The sequence below is a fragment of the Protomyctophum bolini genome, assembly GCF_963924005.1.
Source record: "Protomyctophum bolini genome assembly, chromosome: 11".
NCBI lineage: Eukaryota > Metazoa > Chordata > Actinopteri > Myctophiformes > Myctophidae > Protomyctophum > Protomyctophum bolini.
In genome coordinates, this window is record NC_137872.1 from 29,757,258 (window position 1) to 29,776,347 (window position 19,090).

Sequence of the window (19,090 nt, forward strand, 5' to 3'; positions counted from 1 at the left end):
TTTGTTTCACTCTACTCTGAGTAGTTATAGAAATATGTAAAATATGATATTTGGCCAGTACGAAAATATGATATTTTGCATACCTGCATATTTTAATGTAGGAGTAGTCTTCTATATTGAAGAGAGAGCTGTCTACAGGGGGGACGATATATTTTCTACATACACACCCTCACAGTGTGTTGTTCTGCTGTGAGGTGAGGTGTTGCAAGCTTGTGTAGAATAGATCATTGCCTATTTTTGTAGACTAGAGGGAAAAAAGAGCAGGCCAAGTACAGCGCCAAAGGTCAAGTTCACATATTGAGGGTTCACATGGTTGAATGTCTGAAAATACACATTTGCTTGAATCCAACTTATTAATGGAAAAGATCACATGTGAACATAAACAAATAAATAAATAAACATTATTCACAACACTGATGATAGTGCTGCTGTCAAACAAGTCTAAAACTAACTGAAAAAGTTGAGCCTGCAACACAATTCTACTCTGTAGAGTAGACTGTAGTGGTGGGGGACTGGGGTCCCTGTTTCATCTCCTTCCTCAGGAATAACGTCTGAATAACGTTGAAGACCTTAGACCCCTGGTCTAATTGATTATTGATATATGAAATGAAAACACTGAAGCCAGTTATCAGAGCTCATGCACTGGAGCGCCAGCGCTCTGGACCAATAGCATTCGGGGGTGTTTAAAGGCGTCGAGGGCACGCGGTGGTTCCTCACTTCCTAGTTGAAGATGGCGGATGAGAATGAGACAGCAGCGATGTCGGAGAAAGAAGATGTAGAAGACCACGGGCACTGCAGCGACTGTGAGAACGAAGAGCACCACTTTGATGATGGGTAAGGGCACCGTCTGGGCTCGAACCCAGCGTCATATGTGTCATGGTCTGACTGGCACACTTTAGTGAAGCGAGCCGAGGCGAGGTAACTATTAGCTCGGAGGATCGGGAGTCCGAGCAGCTTGGTCCCGCCCACTTGCGTTCGCTCCATTGGATAGAAACGGCTGGTCGCTTGCCCGTTCCCTGCGACGATTGGACGACGGTGCATTCTTTTCCTGGTATGGGCGGGACTTACGGCTGGTTTCATTCCCTCATTGCTTCTGATGGCGAGGATGGTTTAGGATAGAGGGGAAGATTAAAGTTATTTCAAACATCATGTTGTATTTATATTGCACGACGGTGGCCTGTACCGCGGTACTCTACTAGAGATCTCAAGTCCAGTGTTTTTAAGTTGACACACCATTCTGGACTCTTCCACGACCACGGCCCGTTGATCAAACAGATGCCGTTCGTGGCAACCCCCCAGCTGACATTTAGCGACATAGCATGCTGCTTGCTAGCTGTCAAACCCTATTGTCTGTCTGTGTTGTCTATAGTATGGCGCTGGCTGCATTCAAAGTGAAACTAAACGCACACATAAGCACAATAATTATGCAGATGGGAAATGGATGACGTTAATTGTCACCTGTTTGGTCTCGTTCACATTGTGTGAGTCGATGGTCTTTGGTTTGGACCATCGATATGCATCACAGAAGCACGGTTTCTAATGCAAACAGGCAGCCTTGACAGTCAGTCACGCAATATTTAGTCAGTGTTGCATGGAAATCGCCTTTTGATTCGCACTGGCTAACAGTTAATGGCTCGACTTGCGTAATGACAGTCATGTACTTGTATGCACCAAGGCGTGTCTAACGGTACATCACCATAAATAATTCTCCATACCGTTTGAGACCTAAACATTGGGGGTGGGGTGGGGTAATGAGCAGAGTGACCCTTGGGGGCTTGGAAGTTGTAGCCGTTATTATTCATTCATTGAGCATATGTGATCGTCTCGTTACTCATTTTGCATACCCTGCACCTAAACGCATATCCCCCTACAGGCTACACACACAGACACACGAAACAAAGAATGGTTCTGGATGATAAAATGGAAGCCTGTCGAACAAGCCATTGAATGTTTTGTTATGTATTGTCCCTATACGTGCTCTGACCTCTTGTACATGCACGTGTATACACTCTTGCCCTGGGATCATGTGATATTGGCCATCTGTCCTGGAGTTACAAATACAGGCCACTGCCTGGCCTTACTCCCCCTTGGACGCTAATGAGATTATCCCATATTCTCTGTAAGTATGCAGACTCCCTTGGCCCAGAAGATGGGAGAGTTGGGTGGGGGGTTTCTAGTAGTAGCTACTTTTTTCAGAAAAGTGGTAGGGTTTATGACTGACTGGCAATGGATGCAGTTAAATGGTTACCATTTGAAAATGGGTTTTAATGTGAGGGGCGATCACACACAGAGACACATTCCTCACCATTCTTAGTCTCACAGAATTGTGCTTGGGGTAGATGTGTCTCGCTCGTATGAAGATGTATAGATGTCATTTCTGGTAGAGGTTCTCTGATCAGGTTTTTGGGGACCGATCCTGGTCATCGATTGTTTTTCTCACAATCGGCCGATATCGATCTTGTGCATAAGGGGAAAATTTCCGAAGTTGTTATTATATGTCAAAAAAACTCGCATCAAAACTGTGTGTGTGTGTGGGGGGGAGGGGAGACAGGGGATAATATAACTATATATCTGATTGACTTTTATTCCACTTAAGATCGGGTAAATTGCCAATCACGATCAAGTCATTTGGAGTGAAAATTAGCCGATCACTGATTGGTTGCTGATCGATCTGAGCATCTCTAATTTCTGGCCCCTTTGCTCTATTTTGAAAGTCTGTCCCAAACAGATTTATGATACGTTTTTTAAACGGAATGAAGGACATGTATCGTTTCTTTCCTGTTTCAGTGACAAGGGTCTGGGGGATGACACTGGGGCAAAGAAGAAGAAAAGGAAACAGAAGAAGAAGAAGAAGTCTGGAGCCACAGAAGAAGTACAGGACCCCCTTGCCAAGGTCAGTGTTGGGTAGAGAGCATTGTGTTCAGTTCAGATGTTGCTGGAAATGGTTACACAGACAACTCATTCTATTACCTCTTCAAAGCAACCTCTCGAAAGAGAGAATGGTATCTGTGCAGATTTTTGTTTGCCCTTCAACACTTTATTTTCCTCTTAACCTTTTGAACAGGTAAACTCATTGCCAGCGGATAAGTTGCAGGAGATCCAGAAGGCCATAGAACTGTTTTCAGTAGGCCAAGGCCCTGCCAAAACCATGGAGGAAGCCAGCCGGAGGAGTTACCAGTTCTGGGACACACAGCCAGTGCCTAAGCTAGGTATGACATTTCATTTTTCACAGCTATAGGTATCCATTTTAAGAACGTTGGAGATTTTCCCACTCTGAATTTCAAACTCGCTAATGTATGTGAGTCCCCCCTCCTTGGGAATCAATAAAGTATAATTTAATCTAATACAAATGTTTCTGCTTTGTATTAGTTTCATTTGAGACACACTTTTATGTTCCCTTTCAAGGGGAGATGGTGACATCACATGGCTCCATTGAGCCTGACAAAGACAACATTCGTGAGGAGCCCTACAGCCTTCCACAAGGATTCGGCTGGGATGCACTTGACTTGGGAGACCCTTCTGTGGTATGGAAGCATGTGTACACTCACACAAGCATGGATATACCTAATATATTTTTTTATCCCACGATTTTGTAACCCATTTTTCACCCCTGTGTCAAATTGTCTAATGTGATCCTGGGCTCTACACACCCTCCACCAACCTAGTCCCCATATATGGGGGAGAGCAACGGACTTGAACTCATGCTTCCTTCATGCCTGAGTGTCCAAGTTGCTCCTTTAAACCTGACAGGGGGGAGTTTCCCTGGTTGGACGTAGCGCGTGGAAGGAACACGTTATTCCAACCAGTTCCTTTCCCCTCCATCAGGTGCCCCGGCTGGCCAGGGGGAGGCAGTTTAGTGACCAGGATTACTGCATGTTTTTTGTGAGGGTACCTACCATGGATATACCTGATGTTGTTTAGTAACACGAGTCCCAAGTTGGTGTTGGCTAGTCCTCACCCTCGCATCGTATCTTTTTGTAATTAGTTATTTGGTTGTAAACTCAAGGTAGATTTTCTCTTTTTTTCATTTTTGTAAAAGCCTCTTTGATCTCATTTCATTTCAGCAGTATAACTGTTGGGCCTCCATTTTGTTGTCAGTTATGGTTGTGGTTATGTGGGTGTTATTATCTTGTTCCAATAGAATAGTAAGAACACAGGAGGCACTGGTTGCGTGCATTTGGGTGGCATGGAGGTACAACACTCTTGGCTTGGCTGGACCCTCCAGTGAACATTATTGGCAGTGTTCGTAGGAAGCCTGCAGGATACCTTGTTGCCACACTAGCTACTACTGGCTGGTCATGGCTGTTGTAGGGAAGATGGCGTGAACCTCTGCTCTAGGGCGTTTTGATTATTTTTGATTTATCGAGAAGCGTGTTAATTTGGATACTTTTATTCATTAATTATATATCAACAAAATGACTTAAATTCTATATATGTTTGAGGTGTGTTTACTGTGTTAGCCCCTCCTATGCCCAGCTTTCTGGGTTTGTGTAAACGCAAACATTGGCTTGTGATTGGCTGATCACCCATAGCGATGATTTGATTGGCTGAGCAAAGTACACATTGAAGATAACAGTGAGGGCAGAAGTGTGTGTGTGTGTGTGTGACTAAATTGATATGTTTGATTAACTTACTTTTTCTCTTAAACCAGCTCAAGGAGCTTTACACTCTTCTCAATGAGAACTATGTGGAGGATGATGACAACATGTTCCGATTTGACTACTCCCCCGAGTTCCTGCTCTGGTAACCATTACTGTTTGTTTTCCCAGGTTGCCATTGTAAAATTAATCTTGATAAAATGACCACCATAGCAAATATTTCATTGTGTAATATATTTGTAAGTTTGTGCCATGTCTTTTCACACAGAACTAGGCAAACCTTTTCTATTATTTTGAATTTTATAAAGGGTGATTATACAAACGTGTTGTATTTGACCCATCTTCTGTCTTTCCCAGGGCCCTGCGCCCCCCTGGTTGGTTGCCACAGTGGCATTGTGGGGTCAGAGTCATCGCTAACCAGAAGCTTGTGGGATTCATCAGTGCCATCCCGGCCAACATTCGTATCTATGATATGTAAGTGAACACTAATCAAATGAGGCCTTCACGGTTACATGGAAAAACATGATGGCTAAGTAGTGATTACTGAAATTGCACAGAGGGAAAAGTATTTCATAATGTATATCAATAATGAAATAATGTATTTTGAGAATTCAATTGATGGTTGAGGGGAAAAGCATTTGTACTAGCAAGCCAATTGGGGTGTAGAATATTGTTGTAGATTTTCATACATTGTTCCTTTCATTCAGAGAAAAGAAAATGGTCGAGATCAACTTCCTTTGTGTCCACAAGAAGCTTCGTGCCAAACGAGTTGCCCCGGTTTTGATCAGAGAGATCACCAGACGGGTCAACCTGCAGGGCATCTTCCAAGCTGTCTACACTGCTGGAGTGGTGCTGCCTAAACCTGTGGGTACATGCAGGTGGGTGAGATGGAGAACACCTCCTCCTACATGTATACAATACGTACATGCATACATACCCTCTTCTGTTCTTCATGCTCTCCTGGGATGGGATAAATGTAGCCAGGGCAGGTAATGATGGTAGTCCGTGACTGATGTACACGATGCTCATAATCAATGTATGACAATGCCGTGGTGTGTGCAGGTACTGGCATCGCTCTTTGAACCCCCGCAAGCTGATTGAGGTGAAATTCTCACACCTGAGCAGGAATATGACTATGCAGCGCACCATGAAGTTGTACCGTCTGCCTGAGGTTGGTGAATGCATGTATTCCGACTGCTTTCTATGCACCACTGAACTCATTCATTAGCACCTGCATCAGCCTCACTTGGCTGCTTTACACCTGAGTTCAATCCCCTCCCCTTTCCCTGTCCTCTCTTCTCCAGACCACCAAGTCTGGTCTGCGGGCGATGACGAAGAACGATGTGCCAGCAGTGCATCACTTACTCGGCTTATACCTGAGCCAGTTCCACCTGGCTCCCGTCATGAGTGAGGCAGAGGTGGAGCACTGGCTGCTTCCCCAGGAAAACATTATCGACACTTACTTGGTGGAGGTAACACCCATGTTTAATTATTCAAGAGGAGAAAGAATGCATGCAGTGTATTGAAGACATATGCTGCGTTTACACTAGCCATGACGACAAACTACAAAACGACAAAACAGTTGCCGTTGTGGGCTTGCTCAAGCCACAAGGTAGGGTTAAATAGCACAGGGAACTGGTTAACGGCAATAATCTGGTTTTCTTCCTTGTATGGAATGGATCTGGAAATTGTGAAACAAAAACATAATTGATGCTTAGTTGCGTCATTGGAGTGCATAGCGATCGATCATTTGTAGTGTCGCATCGGCCACGCAGCGACAACTGTCGTGCATGAGTTTGTATCTTCATGTTGCTGGCTTCCCTTTAAAATTACTTTAGCCTGTCGCTTTGTCTTGTCGCCACTAGTATGAACACAGCATTGTACATTAGGGATGTCCCGATCACGTTTTTTTGCTCCCGATCCAATTCCGATCATTTGATTTGAGCATCTGCTGATACCGATTTTTCCAGATAGGATATTTATATTTATAGAACACGTTTATGCCATATCGCAATAGTACAATATCCAGTCTAATATCATAAGGATATAATATTGATGCTAGGGATGTCCCGATCACGTTTCTTGGCTCCCGATCCAATTCCGATAATTTGAAAATGACGTGATCGGGCCCGATTTCCAATCACCCGATCCGATTGCACATGCACAGTGAAAGGTTTACAGGGGGTGTTTGTTATTGTTTTGCCTACAACAGGCTGGTGGCAGGGTGACTGACTTCCTGAGCTTCTACACACTGCCCTCTACCATTATGAACCACCCCATACACCGCAGTCTGAAGGCTGCCTACTCCTTCTACAACGTGCACACCGTCACCCCGGTGTTGGACCTGATGTCTGATGCCCTTATCCTGGCCAAATCGGTCAGTAATCCTCCAGTCTGGGGCTGGGAGTTGCATTATTTATTCATGTCTTGTTTGTTAATTTATTAATTAATGTTCTATATCCAGAAAGGGTTTGATGTCTTCAATGCACTGGACCTAATGGAAAACAAGACTTTCTTGGAGAAGCTGAAGTTTGGAATTGGTGATGGGAATCTACAGTATTATCTGTACAATTGGAAGTGTCCCAGCATGGGATCAGAAAAGGTATGTCATGAGGGATTTGTATTTGGCATGCTTTTGCGTTTTACAGCGATTGGAGGGCTGTTAGGACCTGGATGGAAGGGCAAGTTGGACAGGAATCACTGAAGTCTGTTATGTTTAGAAGCCTAATTTGTGTACAAAGGGGCTCTACACCCACCAAAGTCCTTGTGGCGGTGCCGACGCACGGGAGAAAACTGTAGAGGAGATCTTGAATAAACAAGAAGGTGGCCGCACACACCAATAGCTAAAGTACCAATATTTATTAGGACAGCAGGTAAGACAGGAATATCCAAGGTTTCGGCGGTTAAGCCTTCATCAGGGAATGAAGCCTAATTTACCATACCTTGAGATGTTTAGTTTGTCATTTCAGTAGTTTCAGACTAATGGATTTGAATGTTTCCATTTTTTAAGGGTGCAGTACTGTAAGTGATATTTTTGTATTGAAATAAATGCATTGTTAATTCTTTCTCTGCTGCTAGCTATTAGCATGAACGAAATTAAGCTGTGCCACCATCCGCGTCCACTTTAAGAGGAGTTTTCCCTCCACACACACACACACTCAACAGACACACTTTGCTATCATTAGAGCAAGCGCATACTGTTTACCTGTCGTCAGAAACGTTTATATGTCGGGAGCGATGCAGTACAAAGTAACGAATGACATCCGAACTTTGGATGGCAGAAGATCCACCAAAGCTCTCCAAAATTTCAACGTATGGATGTTTGAAAATCCTGCTTGTAACAGAGGTAAATGAACTTCAGAATTAACGTCCCATAGCTGGTGTTGACATTAAAAGCTGCTGTGGGGTTCAACCATTATATACCGTACATGGAGTATACGTTGGGGTCCGTACTCCGTATATATATATATATATATATATATGGACCTAGCAAACAACGTCCCCTAGCGGCGGGGTCCTGGTAGACAAAGTGTTAAATAGCTCTATATTCGAATCATGCTATAGTGTTCGTTCAGTAACGGGTCTCTCCAGCGTTTAAGTAAACGGAAAATTCATTTTGTGATCAGGATACCAATTTTCTTCTATCAGGAGAGAGAACTCTTACAGGATAAACAAGTGCAATTTGAATTGCTGACATATAGACATGAGCAGACAAAATTGGAACAATATTAAACTGAATTTGTTGAATTGGTTCTCTCGATTGACTGAAATTGGTAATCCACCTGGAAAAAGTATTTTCTGTTTTACTAAAGAGCTGGAGAGGCAGGGACGGGTATCTGGTATCGTCTCCCATAATCCATCTAGCCCTCAGTTTTTTCCGCTGACCTCACGGTTCTTGCCGTATTTTTGGTTTTGTTTTACTGAGAATAAGGTTGGAAATAAGTTACGGTTAGGCATGGTTTTGCTGGGGGTTTACGTTTAGGAATAGGGTTAGGTTAAGGTTAGGAATAATGTTGGATTTAACCGTTTTAAGCATAATTTACTTAGGTTACTTTAGGAATACCAATACAATCCAATTCTCTTCAGACCGCAGCCATCTTGCCAGCAAGGTGATACCTAGGTGACACTTCCCATAGAGAGCCCATTCATCCAAACAGAAAAGTCCTCTCTACTTATATTAAACAACGTCAAAATCACCAACATTGCAGCCGTAGGGAAAGCTTGAATTTTCCTCTTTTAATCTGTAACGTTTTTGTTTAATAAAAATCCACCGTAGACATTTTATGAGCTACTTCCTGTCAAGAAATTCCTTGCAGATGATTATTTTCTAAGTATCAGAGTATGGAAGCGCTTGTTATCAGTAAAGCAACCTCCTGCTGCCTCCTGCATTATGTGCACATTCAAAACAGGTGGTACGCATGGGCCGTTGAGTGATAGTCAACAAGCACTTCCAAACTCCAGCACTGAATATGGAGAATAGGAATACCAGGCTGAGCAGTTCTGCCAGCTATACGCCTGGGGCGAGTTGGTAAATGGGTGACTCGTTTGGTATTCCAAGGCACCCTTGACACATACTATAGCAATGATTACTATCAAAATGTAGTACTTAATAACTTTTCACATTTTTGTTTTGTTTTAACCAACAAAATATCACTTACTACCTTTTATAAAGCGACTAGAGGACAATACAGAAGTATCGGTGCTTATTGACAGCAGAGAATAATAAATGCAACTGAAGGAAAATTGATTTAGCAAAATCTTTCCTTTCACTAGACTCCTTAGATCTGCTTTCCGATTCTATCGGTTTCCTGATATGGTTCCTGGTTCCTGATATGGCATATTGGTTCATCTTTCTTTTTTTCCCCCCTCAGGTTGGTTTGGTACTTCAGTGACGTCCTCTTTTAACCCCAAACAAGTGTGGCCAATAGGCCAGCCAGGATACCCATACCAACGCACTGACCACCTGACAGATGGACTTACTAACTTCCTGCTTCAGGAAGGGAAACCCACCGCCCATTTTTCTTTTTGACCAGTTGAACTTTGACCTGCACTATTGCTGCCAGGCAGGGAGTGGGGAGAGTTGGTCCTTCCTTGCACTCTTTCTCCTCCTTCCTTCTCCTCCTTCCATCACATGGACCTTAAGCCATCGTAGTTCACCATCCCGAACATCCCTTCAACATCTGGAAGCTGTCGATTGTACACACGACAAACAAGAACAGACTGCACATATATTATTGTTACATCAAACACACACATGGTTGGCATACACTATAAAACATCAATGATGTACTACATGTAAATAATATGAATTAACAGCAAATTGATCCCATAAGACATTCACACTCAACCTAATATTTTATCCTATTCCTGAATGTTGGAAATGAGCCTTTTTTGCAATGGATCATCTTTTAGAGACTAAAACAAAACGGACACAAATGACATCAAATGTTCCAAAAATATTTAAAACAAAAAATAATCAAAGGAGGACGTGATAAATACCAGAAGTGGACACAAGACAAGGGCTTCTGTCAAGACTTTTTGTTTCATGCTTGAAACTGCAGATTTGCCATAAAACCCCTCTGATTTAACAAAGTGTTGTCCGGAAATCTCTCGACTCTCTGCTTGCTGAAGATGTACAGGTATATGCGGGAATCAACATTTTTGTCTTTTGGAATACTCCTTCCAGTCTACTAACTTTCATGACCCCCCCCCCCCCCCCCCCTCCAGCTTGCTACACTAACAGAAGAAGCCCTGTTCAATGTCAAGTCAAATGGTTACATGGACCATCTCAGCTGCTGAAAAACATAAGAACGGACATGTCTGGACATTTCAAGGGGGTGCGGGGTCCAGAGAGTGCTGTGGTTAGAGGTTTACTGAATGGTTCATGAATGTTAGAACTGATGATTAAATGTGTCAGGGAGTCGGACTCCAGGACTGTCAGGACATCACAGGATGGGTGGGAATGGGAAATAACCCCCAGTTAAGTGTTTCTTATGTAAAATGTTGGTTGGAAATACAAAATGAGATGAAAAAGGAAAAACGGGTCTCATGGTGGTTTTTGTTGCAGGACATTGGCAATTATGTGAAGATGCAGGTACAATATAATTGAGCAAAGATAAAATCTGGAAGTGGCTGTGTTTATTATTATTTTGTATAGGTTGTGTGTGGTTTGATATTTGTGTTTGCACTGAGGGCACTCCCATTGTTGACTCAACAATGGCCATGACTCAATAAGTATTTTTGTGTGTTCCTATCTTCTGATATGATTAAAAATGGTACTCTCCACATGGCCAGTTACATAACTCAATGTGATGAATAGAAGTAAACATTTACTGATGTTTTAACATCAAGTTATTCATGTGATCTCATCTTTGTAGCAAAAAGCGATTTAATCATGACCTTGTACAGATGAGCATCATGTGAGAATCCAGGTCATGCATGGCATTTCTTTCTCGCACCACTGGGGGGAACCATTGAATCAACGCATACCACTGCAGCAGCAGCAACATTGTTAAGCCAGACTCAAAGAGAAATTGCATTGTAGAGATCTGAATGTTCGGCATGGATGTACGGTACATCCATGCCGAACATTCAGATCTCTACAATGCAATTTCTCTTTGAGTACATCATGTACCGATGGAGTCGTTATTGTCTGGCTTGGCTAGATAGATCACTCACATTAACCCACCCCCTCTTCATATTCGAGTTATAGATGTAATGTTTCGTTGCACCAACAAGAAAGTAATACATGTATAATGCATTGCGAGGCGAGCAGCCAACACCGAACATACAAACACTCCCTTTGTTTTCTTATGAAAGGGTGAAAGGGTGGCGGGCGCGACCTCCCACTAATCTTGGCGTTGTGTGTTTGCAACGTCGCGTCATCACCACCAGGCTCCAGTCCACAGGACGGCACGTGTGGAAAGTCTGGTTTGGTCAGTGCTCATGCAGTTCGTAGTATTAGTAAAGCCCGCCTACTGCATCTGAACACACACACACATGCATGCGCTCGGGCGCGCGCGCGCACACACACACACACACACACACACACACACACACACACACACACACAGTCTCCGTATCCGCTCTAGACCGGATCTGCAAACTTCAAAGAGAATTGACCCCCGTCTGAAATCAGCAAAACAGTAGGCTATTGTGACTGGCTAGTGCAGCTGTCCGTCAGACATGATGGGCGTTATTCCATATTGTGAACATCGAGTCGAGTTATGTAAGCGTGTAGCCTATAAATCTAAGGGGTGAACTTGGGACGCGGTGCGGAAGTGACTGAGCTTGAAGGAGCACATCTATTACAAATTACAGTATCACGATGTGGCTCACTGTAGTTGTTATTTGTGTCGCTATCGCAGTATTTCTGCGGAAATATGTGTTTACCACACCTGGACCAGCCCCCTTTGGTATCGATACTCGCGAACCGTTGAAACCAATTGTCCATGATATGAAAGAGAAGAATAAAGTGCTGAAACAAGGTGAGTAGGGCAGTAGATTAAAGTTTCGATGAATTGAGTATGAAGGACCCCCAATGGAAACAAGCCATAGGCTTTCTTGGGTTTAAATCCAGACCTTGTATTGAAATGAGACCTGGCTGGCAGACCTTGTATTGAATTTGAAATGTACTTTACTGTGCTTTTTTCTGCAAACTGTATAAAGTATTCAATCAATCAGATTTTCTTTAAGATATTCATATAATAAATAATAATCCACACAATGCAAAAGCCTGGTAAAGGGCTTATCAAACAGTCATCTTTATCCCAGAGCTACAAGTTCACAGTGCATTGCTATTTTAGTGTGCATAAACCTGGTCCTGGAGGGTGCATAATGTGAACATGATCAGGAATGGCCTGTTTCATAGAGGCAGGCAGATCTAAAGTATTTAATCTCTTGTCTAAAATGAAAGAATTCTCTTTATCACTATTGTCATCATCACACATGTTCCCAAGACTGTCTAGTTTTTCAGGTTGCACATATTTTCAGTCTCACTGTACGCTAGACAAAGTGCCTTTTTGTTCTATGTCGTCTTGGTAACTCCAAGTCTCTAATTTCAGCCATAGTTAAAAGAGGCAAATTGCTTTTTGATAATGATAACTGCATTTATATTGATTTGTTTCTAAATTAATATGTATTTTCTTTCTTATCTCACTCACACACACACATTGTGTTGACACTTTCCTAGGTTTTTTGGCCACTAAAGTACCTCAAAACTTGGATGCCGTTGTCATCGGGAGTGGAATCGGTGGGCTGGGGATAGCTGTGCTTCTGGCCAAGGTTGGGAAGAGAGTTTTGGTTCTGGAGCAGCATGACCGGGCAGGGGGCTGCTGTCACACATTTACTGAGAAGGGCTTTGAATTTGATGTTGGTAAGACTGGTCCGCTATTGCAGGGGTTCTCAACCTTTTCAGACCGTGGCCCCCCAAAATAATATCTTTTTAACTGGGGATCACCCACCCTGAACTAGCACGTGGAATTGTAGGAGTTGACACATTCCATTTAGTAATCTGTTCCACAGAGATAATACAAGCTCACATTGTGAGGCGTTGCGAGTGTTTTTATATTATAGTTTGTTGATGCAGCAATGGTCTTTTCTTTTCTTTCTTTCTTTTGGTAATTAAAAACGGTCTTTAAAGTCCTTAAATTGTCACTTCACTGACCCCCCAAAATCATCTGGTCACCCCCCTAGGGTTCAGACCCACAGGTTGAGAACAACTACACTATTGTATTTTAGTTTTTGATGTTGCTATTACCGGTATGTGTATATATAGTTGTTTTATTTAATAGTGTCACATGTGAGTATCATTTATCCTCCATGTAGTTTGTGACGTGATCTTATTTATGCATTTTGACCAGATTTCTATTGTGAATCGATATTGGTTCTCAAATAATTTTGCTATGTTAAATATAAAGATTAAAGAAAGTCTATTACATTTTAAGCTCATGTGAACGACTACTGTGCCCTGATGTAGTCTGTATTCCACAGGAATTCACTACATTGGTGATTTGCTAGAGCACAAGCCCTTCCGCTGCATGCTGGACCAGATGACCAATGGACAGCTACAATGGGAGCCACTGGAGAACCCCTTTGACCAAGTGGTGATAGGCCCACCTGACAACAGGCGCTATTACCCCATCTACAGTGGTCGGGACCGCTACCCACAAGAGTTAAAGAAGTGCTTCCCTGGAGAGGAGAAGGCCATTGATGAGTATATCAAGTTGGTCAAGGTATTTCATTTCATTGTTTGACTTTTATATACTTGTAGAGAGAAGACTTCCGCACACCTGGTAGGCAATTTGGAGCAGGTGCGATGATGACAGAGAGTATGATCATGTGAAAGGAGGGACATCCGCACACTGCCACTTGCTGGTTCAGAGCATTTTATTTGAGCTGAGGAAGGTCGCAAGACCGAAACGTTGCTCAAATAAAATGCTCTGAACCAGCAAGTGGCAGTGTGCGGATGTCCCTCCTTTCACACTTTTATATACTGAAATCTGAAAACAGTTTAGTTATACTTTGCTCTAATGACACTTCATCCCAGTTGCACTTTGATGCAGAAAGGACACATTTAGAAATGTCCTGTCACCACTGTCATTCCGCTAGACTAGAGCAGGGGTCTTTAACAGGGGGTCTGGGACCCCTGGCAGGTCCTCGGCTCAGAGTTACTACAGTGGATAGGGTAAAAGAAGCAAACCAAGTACTGAGCTAAAGGTCAGGTTGAATAACTTTTAAATGTCTGAAATAAAACTATAAATGGTTTGTATATAACTTTCAGCTAAGGGGTTCTCGGCCTGAAAAACACTGACAACCCCTGCTCTAGAGGCCAAAGGTTTGTGAAGCAAAGGTCATGACATGGACCTACGTGTCGGCTGCACGTACTGCTGCAATATATTAGAAAGATCGCATCACGTTGGACAGACTGATGTGTATCATTAATTTCCGACATACTGTATATAGGCTGAATGTTTTGTGGCTGATGTCAGTTCCGTTAAAAACAAGAAACAATCGCTGCACAGTGCACAAGTATTTATTTAGAACATAATGCAGAAAAGAATGAACCTTTCGACAGCATGGCCTTCTTCAAGCCAAGGTTCTAACAGCAATGCTGCTTTACTGTCGAAACATTTACCGTCATTGGCTGGCACCTCAACAGAACCGGTGTGCATTGCATCGCTTTGAACTCTGATGACGGGTCAGGTTACTGTAACCTACAGGAACTTAGTTGGAAGGATGACCTACAGTCACAGTGTTGGTCATCCTTGGCTTCCAAGTATGTATGTTCCATCCCAGTTTGTACGTACACTCAGTTTTTCTACGTACACATTTTTGTAAGATTATTTTTTGTATGGTATTGTTACTTCTTCTTACTCTGTAGAAAAACAACAATACTCTCATCCTCCAAGTAAAGTTTACATTTTTGTCTGCACATGTCTGGCAGTCTATTAATCCGTCAATAGCAGCTGTCTATCTGTTTTGTTTGCAGAAAGCGGGGCGCAGTGTTTGGCTCCTTGCACTTCTGAAGCTGGTCCCCGTCCCTCTGGCTAAGTTCCTGGTCTGGTCTGGCCTGGCCAAACGTTTGTCTTACTTCTTCAAAGTTGCAAACCGCAGCCTGACGGATGTTGTCAATGAGTTGACTGAGAATAAGGACCTCAGGGCAGTGTTCGCCTACATCTTTGGCACCTATGGTATGCTAGAAAGCAGTGTTATTGGTATATACCCAACAGGGAAACTGGGTTAACCTTTTCCCTTTAGTGTGTTGGCTTCACTTCTAATTTTTCTTTCACTATAACTGATCCACAGGCAATATGCCCAAAGATACCAGTTTCTCCATGCACAGTCTACTGACCTGCCACTACCTGCATGGTGCATGGTACCCCAAAGGAGGTGCCAGTGAGATTGCTTACCACATGATCCCCATCATTGAGAAGGCTGGGGGTGCTGTCCTAGTCCGTGCCCCGGTCAACCGCATTTTGTTCAATAATGCCAAGGAGGCTTATGGTGAATATGAACATTTGGATGTAAGAGCAGTTCAGTTGCATTTAACTGACACATAGAAGCTGATTAACTGTGTTGTTTGGTTTCAGGTGTGAGTGTGATGAAGGGTCAGGAGGAGATCCATATCCACGCTCCCATGGTCATCTCTGATGCTGGCATCTTCAACACCTACGAGAAGCTGCTGCCTAAAGAACTCCAGGCCACGCCAGGTTAGGGAAGACCTGGGAATTATTTATTTAAAAAAAATGTTTTACTTCATTCGATCTACAAACTCACAGTCACAGCGTGTGTGATCTGTGTTTTGAACTTACATATTGGCTATTTTTAGTTTTATGTGTATAAAATGAGCATAGGCCCAGGCTATTTTTGAGAATTTGCCAATAGGGATGCCAAGAGCCATGTGGTTAATGTAGAATCAGCAACAACAATCTGGGTCTGATTGAGTTGCTTCAGGGAGAGATCCAGGTGTCTATCTCTTGGAAGAGATATGACTATATTAATTGTAACACACCATTGCATTTGTATTTTCTAGAATGGTTTTGTTGATTCATTTGTTAATTTGCATGACTGTCGTACTTTGCAGGTATCCAGACTCAGCTGAGTATGATGAAGAATGGTGAAGGTGGTCTGAGTGTTTTCCTGGGTTTGACTGGAACCAAGGAGGAACTAGGCCTCAAAGCAGACAACTACTGGATCTTTACTGAGAACAACTTTGATGAGCTGTATGTAGTATTTTCCATTTCCACTTTTCACTCTCGGGTTTGTTTTGCCATAATTTTGCCAATTTATGAACATTCAAATAATTTTATGGTAAATAGTAAATTTAGTATTTAGCATAGCACCTTTATCCAAAGTGCTTTACATTCACACATAGATGGTGGAGGAAACCATGCGACATGTAGTTAGGATCAGGAACATGTAATCTTTGTGATATCTGTCATGACATTGCTGTCCACCACTGAGTGTGTAAGGTCAATGCGGGACATAGAGATGGACTTTGATAATGTGATTTATTGTTGTGATGTAATGCCATGAGATAGCATCTGTTTCATTCCTCCAATAACTTTGTAATACTTCCCAGCAGTAACTGAAAATGTGTGAGTGGCAATGGAAACTGTTTTAAAAGGGATGCCAAATATATTGGATCATGTGCAAAATATTATATTATAATATAATATATTATAGCTTCAATTATATTGTGTTTTACACTTTTTTTTACAGAGTTGAAACATATTATAACGGACCGAAGGAAGAATCGGCTAAAAGTGTTCCCCTTCTATTTGTGGCCTCTCCATCAGCTAAAGACTCCACCTGGGAAGAAAGATCACCAGGTCCAGAAACGTTATGTATTTCTCTAGCTGATGAATTGGTTTATTTTGTCCTGTTCTCTGAGTTTGACAACTCGTGTCATCTTTTCTTCTCTCCATTTATTTACCCAGGCAAGTCTACACTGAGTCTGGTCAGCTTTGCCAAATACGAGTGGTTTGAGGAGTGGAAGGATGATAAGGTGACCAACAGGGGACCGGACTACAAAGATCTCAAGCAGGCTTTCATTGACTCCATTCTGGAGGTGGTGATGGACGTCTTCCCCAAGGTTACCAGGGACAAGGTGCGTCATTATAATATCGAGCAGAGCAGTTGTAACCACATCAAAGGGTCGCCATGCAACTCTTTGGGTCCAAACGGTTGTGAGCTTGTAGATCGGCAATTTTTCCCCTCAAAATATGGACGCTAGGGTTAAAGAGGTCAAATTAAGAAAATATGATATGGACCCCTTGTTGAAGACCCCTGCTTTATACAATTTGGTCTCGCAGAGTTCGGTTTCCCATTTTCCTTCCTCTCTACCTGCAGATTGCGTACATTGACTGTGGTACACCTATCACTAACACGCACTACATTGGAGCACCCAAGGGTGAGATCTACGGAGCTGACCACGGTATCGAACGCTTCAGCCCTGAGCTCAACGCGACTGTGAGACCCCAGACTCCCCTGAAGAACCTCTATCTAACAGGTATGTGCACCACCATTCCACAGTGTACAATCGATATTTCCTCCATTAAAACATACACATTGATATAATGAACGTGTACGTTTTAATGTAGGAAATATTGTGATTTTCAATTGCAGGCCAGGATGTGTTTGTGTGCGGCTTCGCTGGTGCTCTTGCAGGGGCTCTTACTTGTGGCTCGGTCATTCTCAACCGCAACCTACATCTGGACGCCATTGGCTTGGCCAAGAGATCAAAATTTGTTAAAACCAAAAAAGAGGATTAATTACGCAAATAAACGCCAGCCAACTTTCTGAATGCTATGTACTCAACCAATACAAGGAACTTAGAGCTGAAGGACACACCTGGATGGTCACCTCGCCAGTGTGATCTTATCAGTCGTGCTAACTATTAACTAATGAATAAATGAACAATAATGCTTTAAAAGTTCCATACAAAACTGTGCAAGAAATGTGGTTTTCTGTTTTAATAGGGTATAACTAGTTTTTTTATTTAACTTTTGAGTACCTTACTTACTGGATGAGCAATGTGGGGAATTTTACATATTATGGGATGGTTGCTCATTGAATAGCTACCTCATTCATCTAAAGAGTCGTGAGATTAATTTGTATTATAAATGCCTTTTCCTTTTGACCTCTCGATCTCATAAATCACGCAAATACACAAAATCATTTTAATGTGCATTGTACTGCCCAGGCGGTGGCGTAACCGTCTGGGCACCCGACTGGTAATCCAGTAGCAGTGTGCCGCGGCCTTTACTGCATGTCTTCCCCCATCTCTCTCCCGTTTCCTGTCAGACTACTGTCTGTCCCTTCAAAAAAGCCGCAAAAGAAATATCTTAAAAAAAAAAAAAAAGTGCATTGTACTGGACCTGGTACAATACATCATGTGGATTCACATTGTAATTGCACCACAACTAGACTTCATTTCTGTGTGGATGTGTGGATTGACTCAAACTCTCAGGCACAATAGTAATGTAAAGTAACAAAGCCCCGGGGCAGCACTAACTCGTAGATAACTAGTCTCCAGAGGTAATCTGAAGGAAAATAGGGCTTCCTACAGTATGCTCTGGAGTCGCAAAATATGATCTAAGGTTGGAAGTTTACTCAACAAATGTGTTCTATGCAGACTGGCATGGCTTTGTTGGACTACACATGTTTATGATCAACCTCAACATACAACCAAAATACCTAATAATAATGTTTGTAAGCATGTTATATTAGAAAGAACGCCTCTGTTTCTCACCTGCCCTGACCTGACAGGGTTTTGAATGTTTGTATGCAGTTAAAACCTTGATTGCATTAATAAAAAAATATTTCATAATTATACTGTTATATTCCTATTTAATATGATGCAGTCACCTGTTGTATGCTAGTCACTGTAGTCAGTGATACACAATGCACACTCAGCCCTCATACAGGAGATGTTACTGTAGCATAATCTTTTCTCTATGCACGAGCATGACATGGAGACATGCAAGGCA

The 19,090-nt window shown here is 42.5% G+C and overlaps 2 protein-coding genes across 3 annotated transcripts; both read left to right on the plus strand.

Annotated features, from left to right (window-relative positions):
- The first annotated feature begins 701 nt into the window (after positions 1-701).
- Positions 702-10,883, plus strand: nmt1a (N-myristoyltransferase 1a). The gene is made up of 12 exons (XM_080775726.1): positions 702-834; positions 2,788-2,893; positions 3,065-3,209; positions 3,406-3,524; positions 4,652-4,743; positions 4,956-5,072; positions 5,306-5,476; positions 5,661-5,769; positions 5,903-6,070; positions 6,811-6,975; positions 7,063-7,200; positions 9,470-10,883. The coding sequence occupies exons 1-12, from the start codon at positions 731-733 to the stop codon at positions 9,488-9,490; spliced, it is 1,455 nt and encodes a 484-aa protein (XP_080631852.1). The 5' UTR covers positions 702-730; the 3' UTR covers positions 9,491-10,883.
- A 939-nt stretch (positions 10,884-11,822) lies between these two features.
- On the plus strand, positions 11,823-18,911 carry LOC308324030 (all-trans-retinol 13,14-reductase-like). Of its 2 annotated transcripts, XR_013964866.1 has the most exons (12): positions 11,823-12,085; positions 12,790-12,972; positions 13,590-13,831; positions 15,088-15,289; positions 15,405-15,602; positions 15,689-15,808; positions 16,183-16,321; positions 16,821-16,930; positions 17,039-17,208; positions 17,451-17,610; positions 17,727-18,628; positions 18,670-18,911. XR_013964866.1 is itself a non-coding variant. In XM_080775932.1 (11 exons), exons 1-11 carry the CDS (start codon positions 11,926-11,928, stop codon positions 17,870-17,872), a joined length of 1,830 nt encoding a protein of 609 aa, XP_080632058.1. In that variant the 5' UTR covers positions 11,823-11,925; the 3' UTR covers positions 17,873-18,910. The 2 variants fall into 2 exon arrangements, 1 of the variants encoding a protein (XP_080632058.1); XM_080775932.1 differs by having other exon boundaries at positions 17,727-18,910.
- Positions 18,912-19,090: the final 179 nt, after the last annotated feature.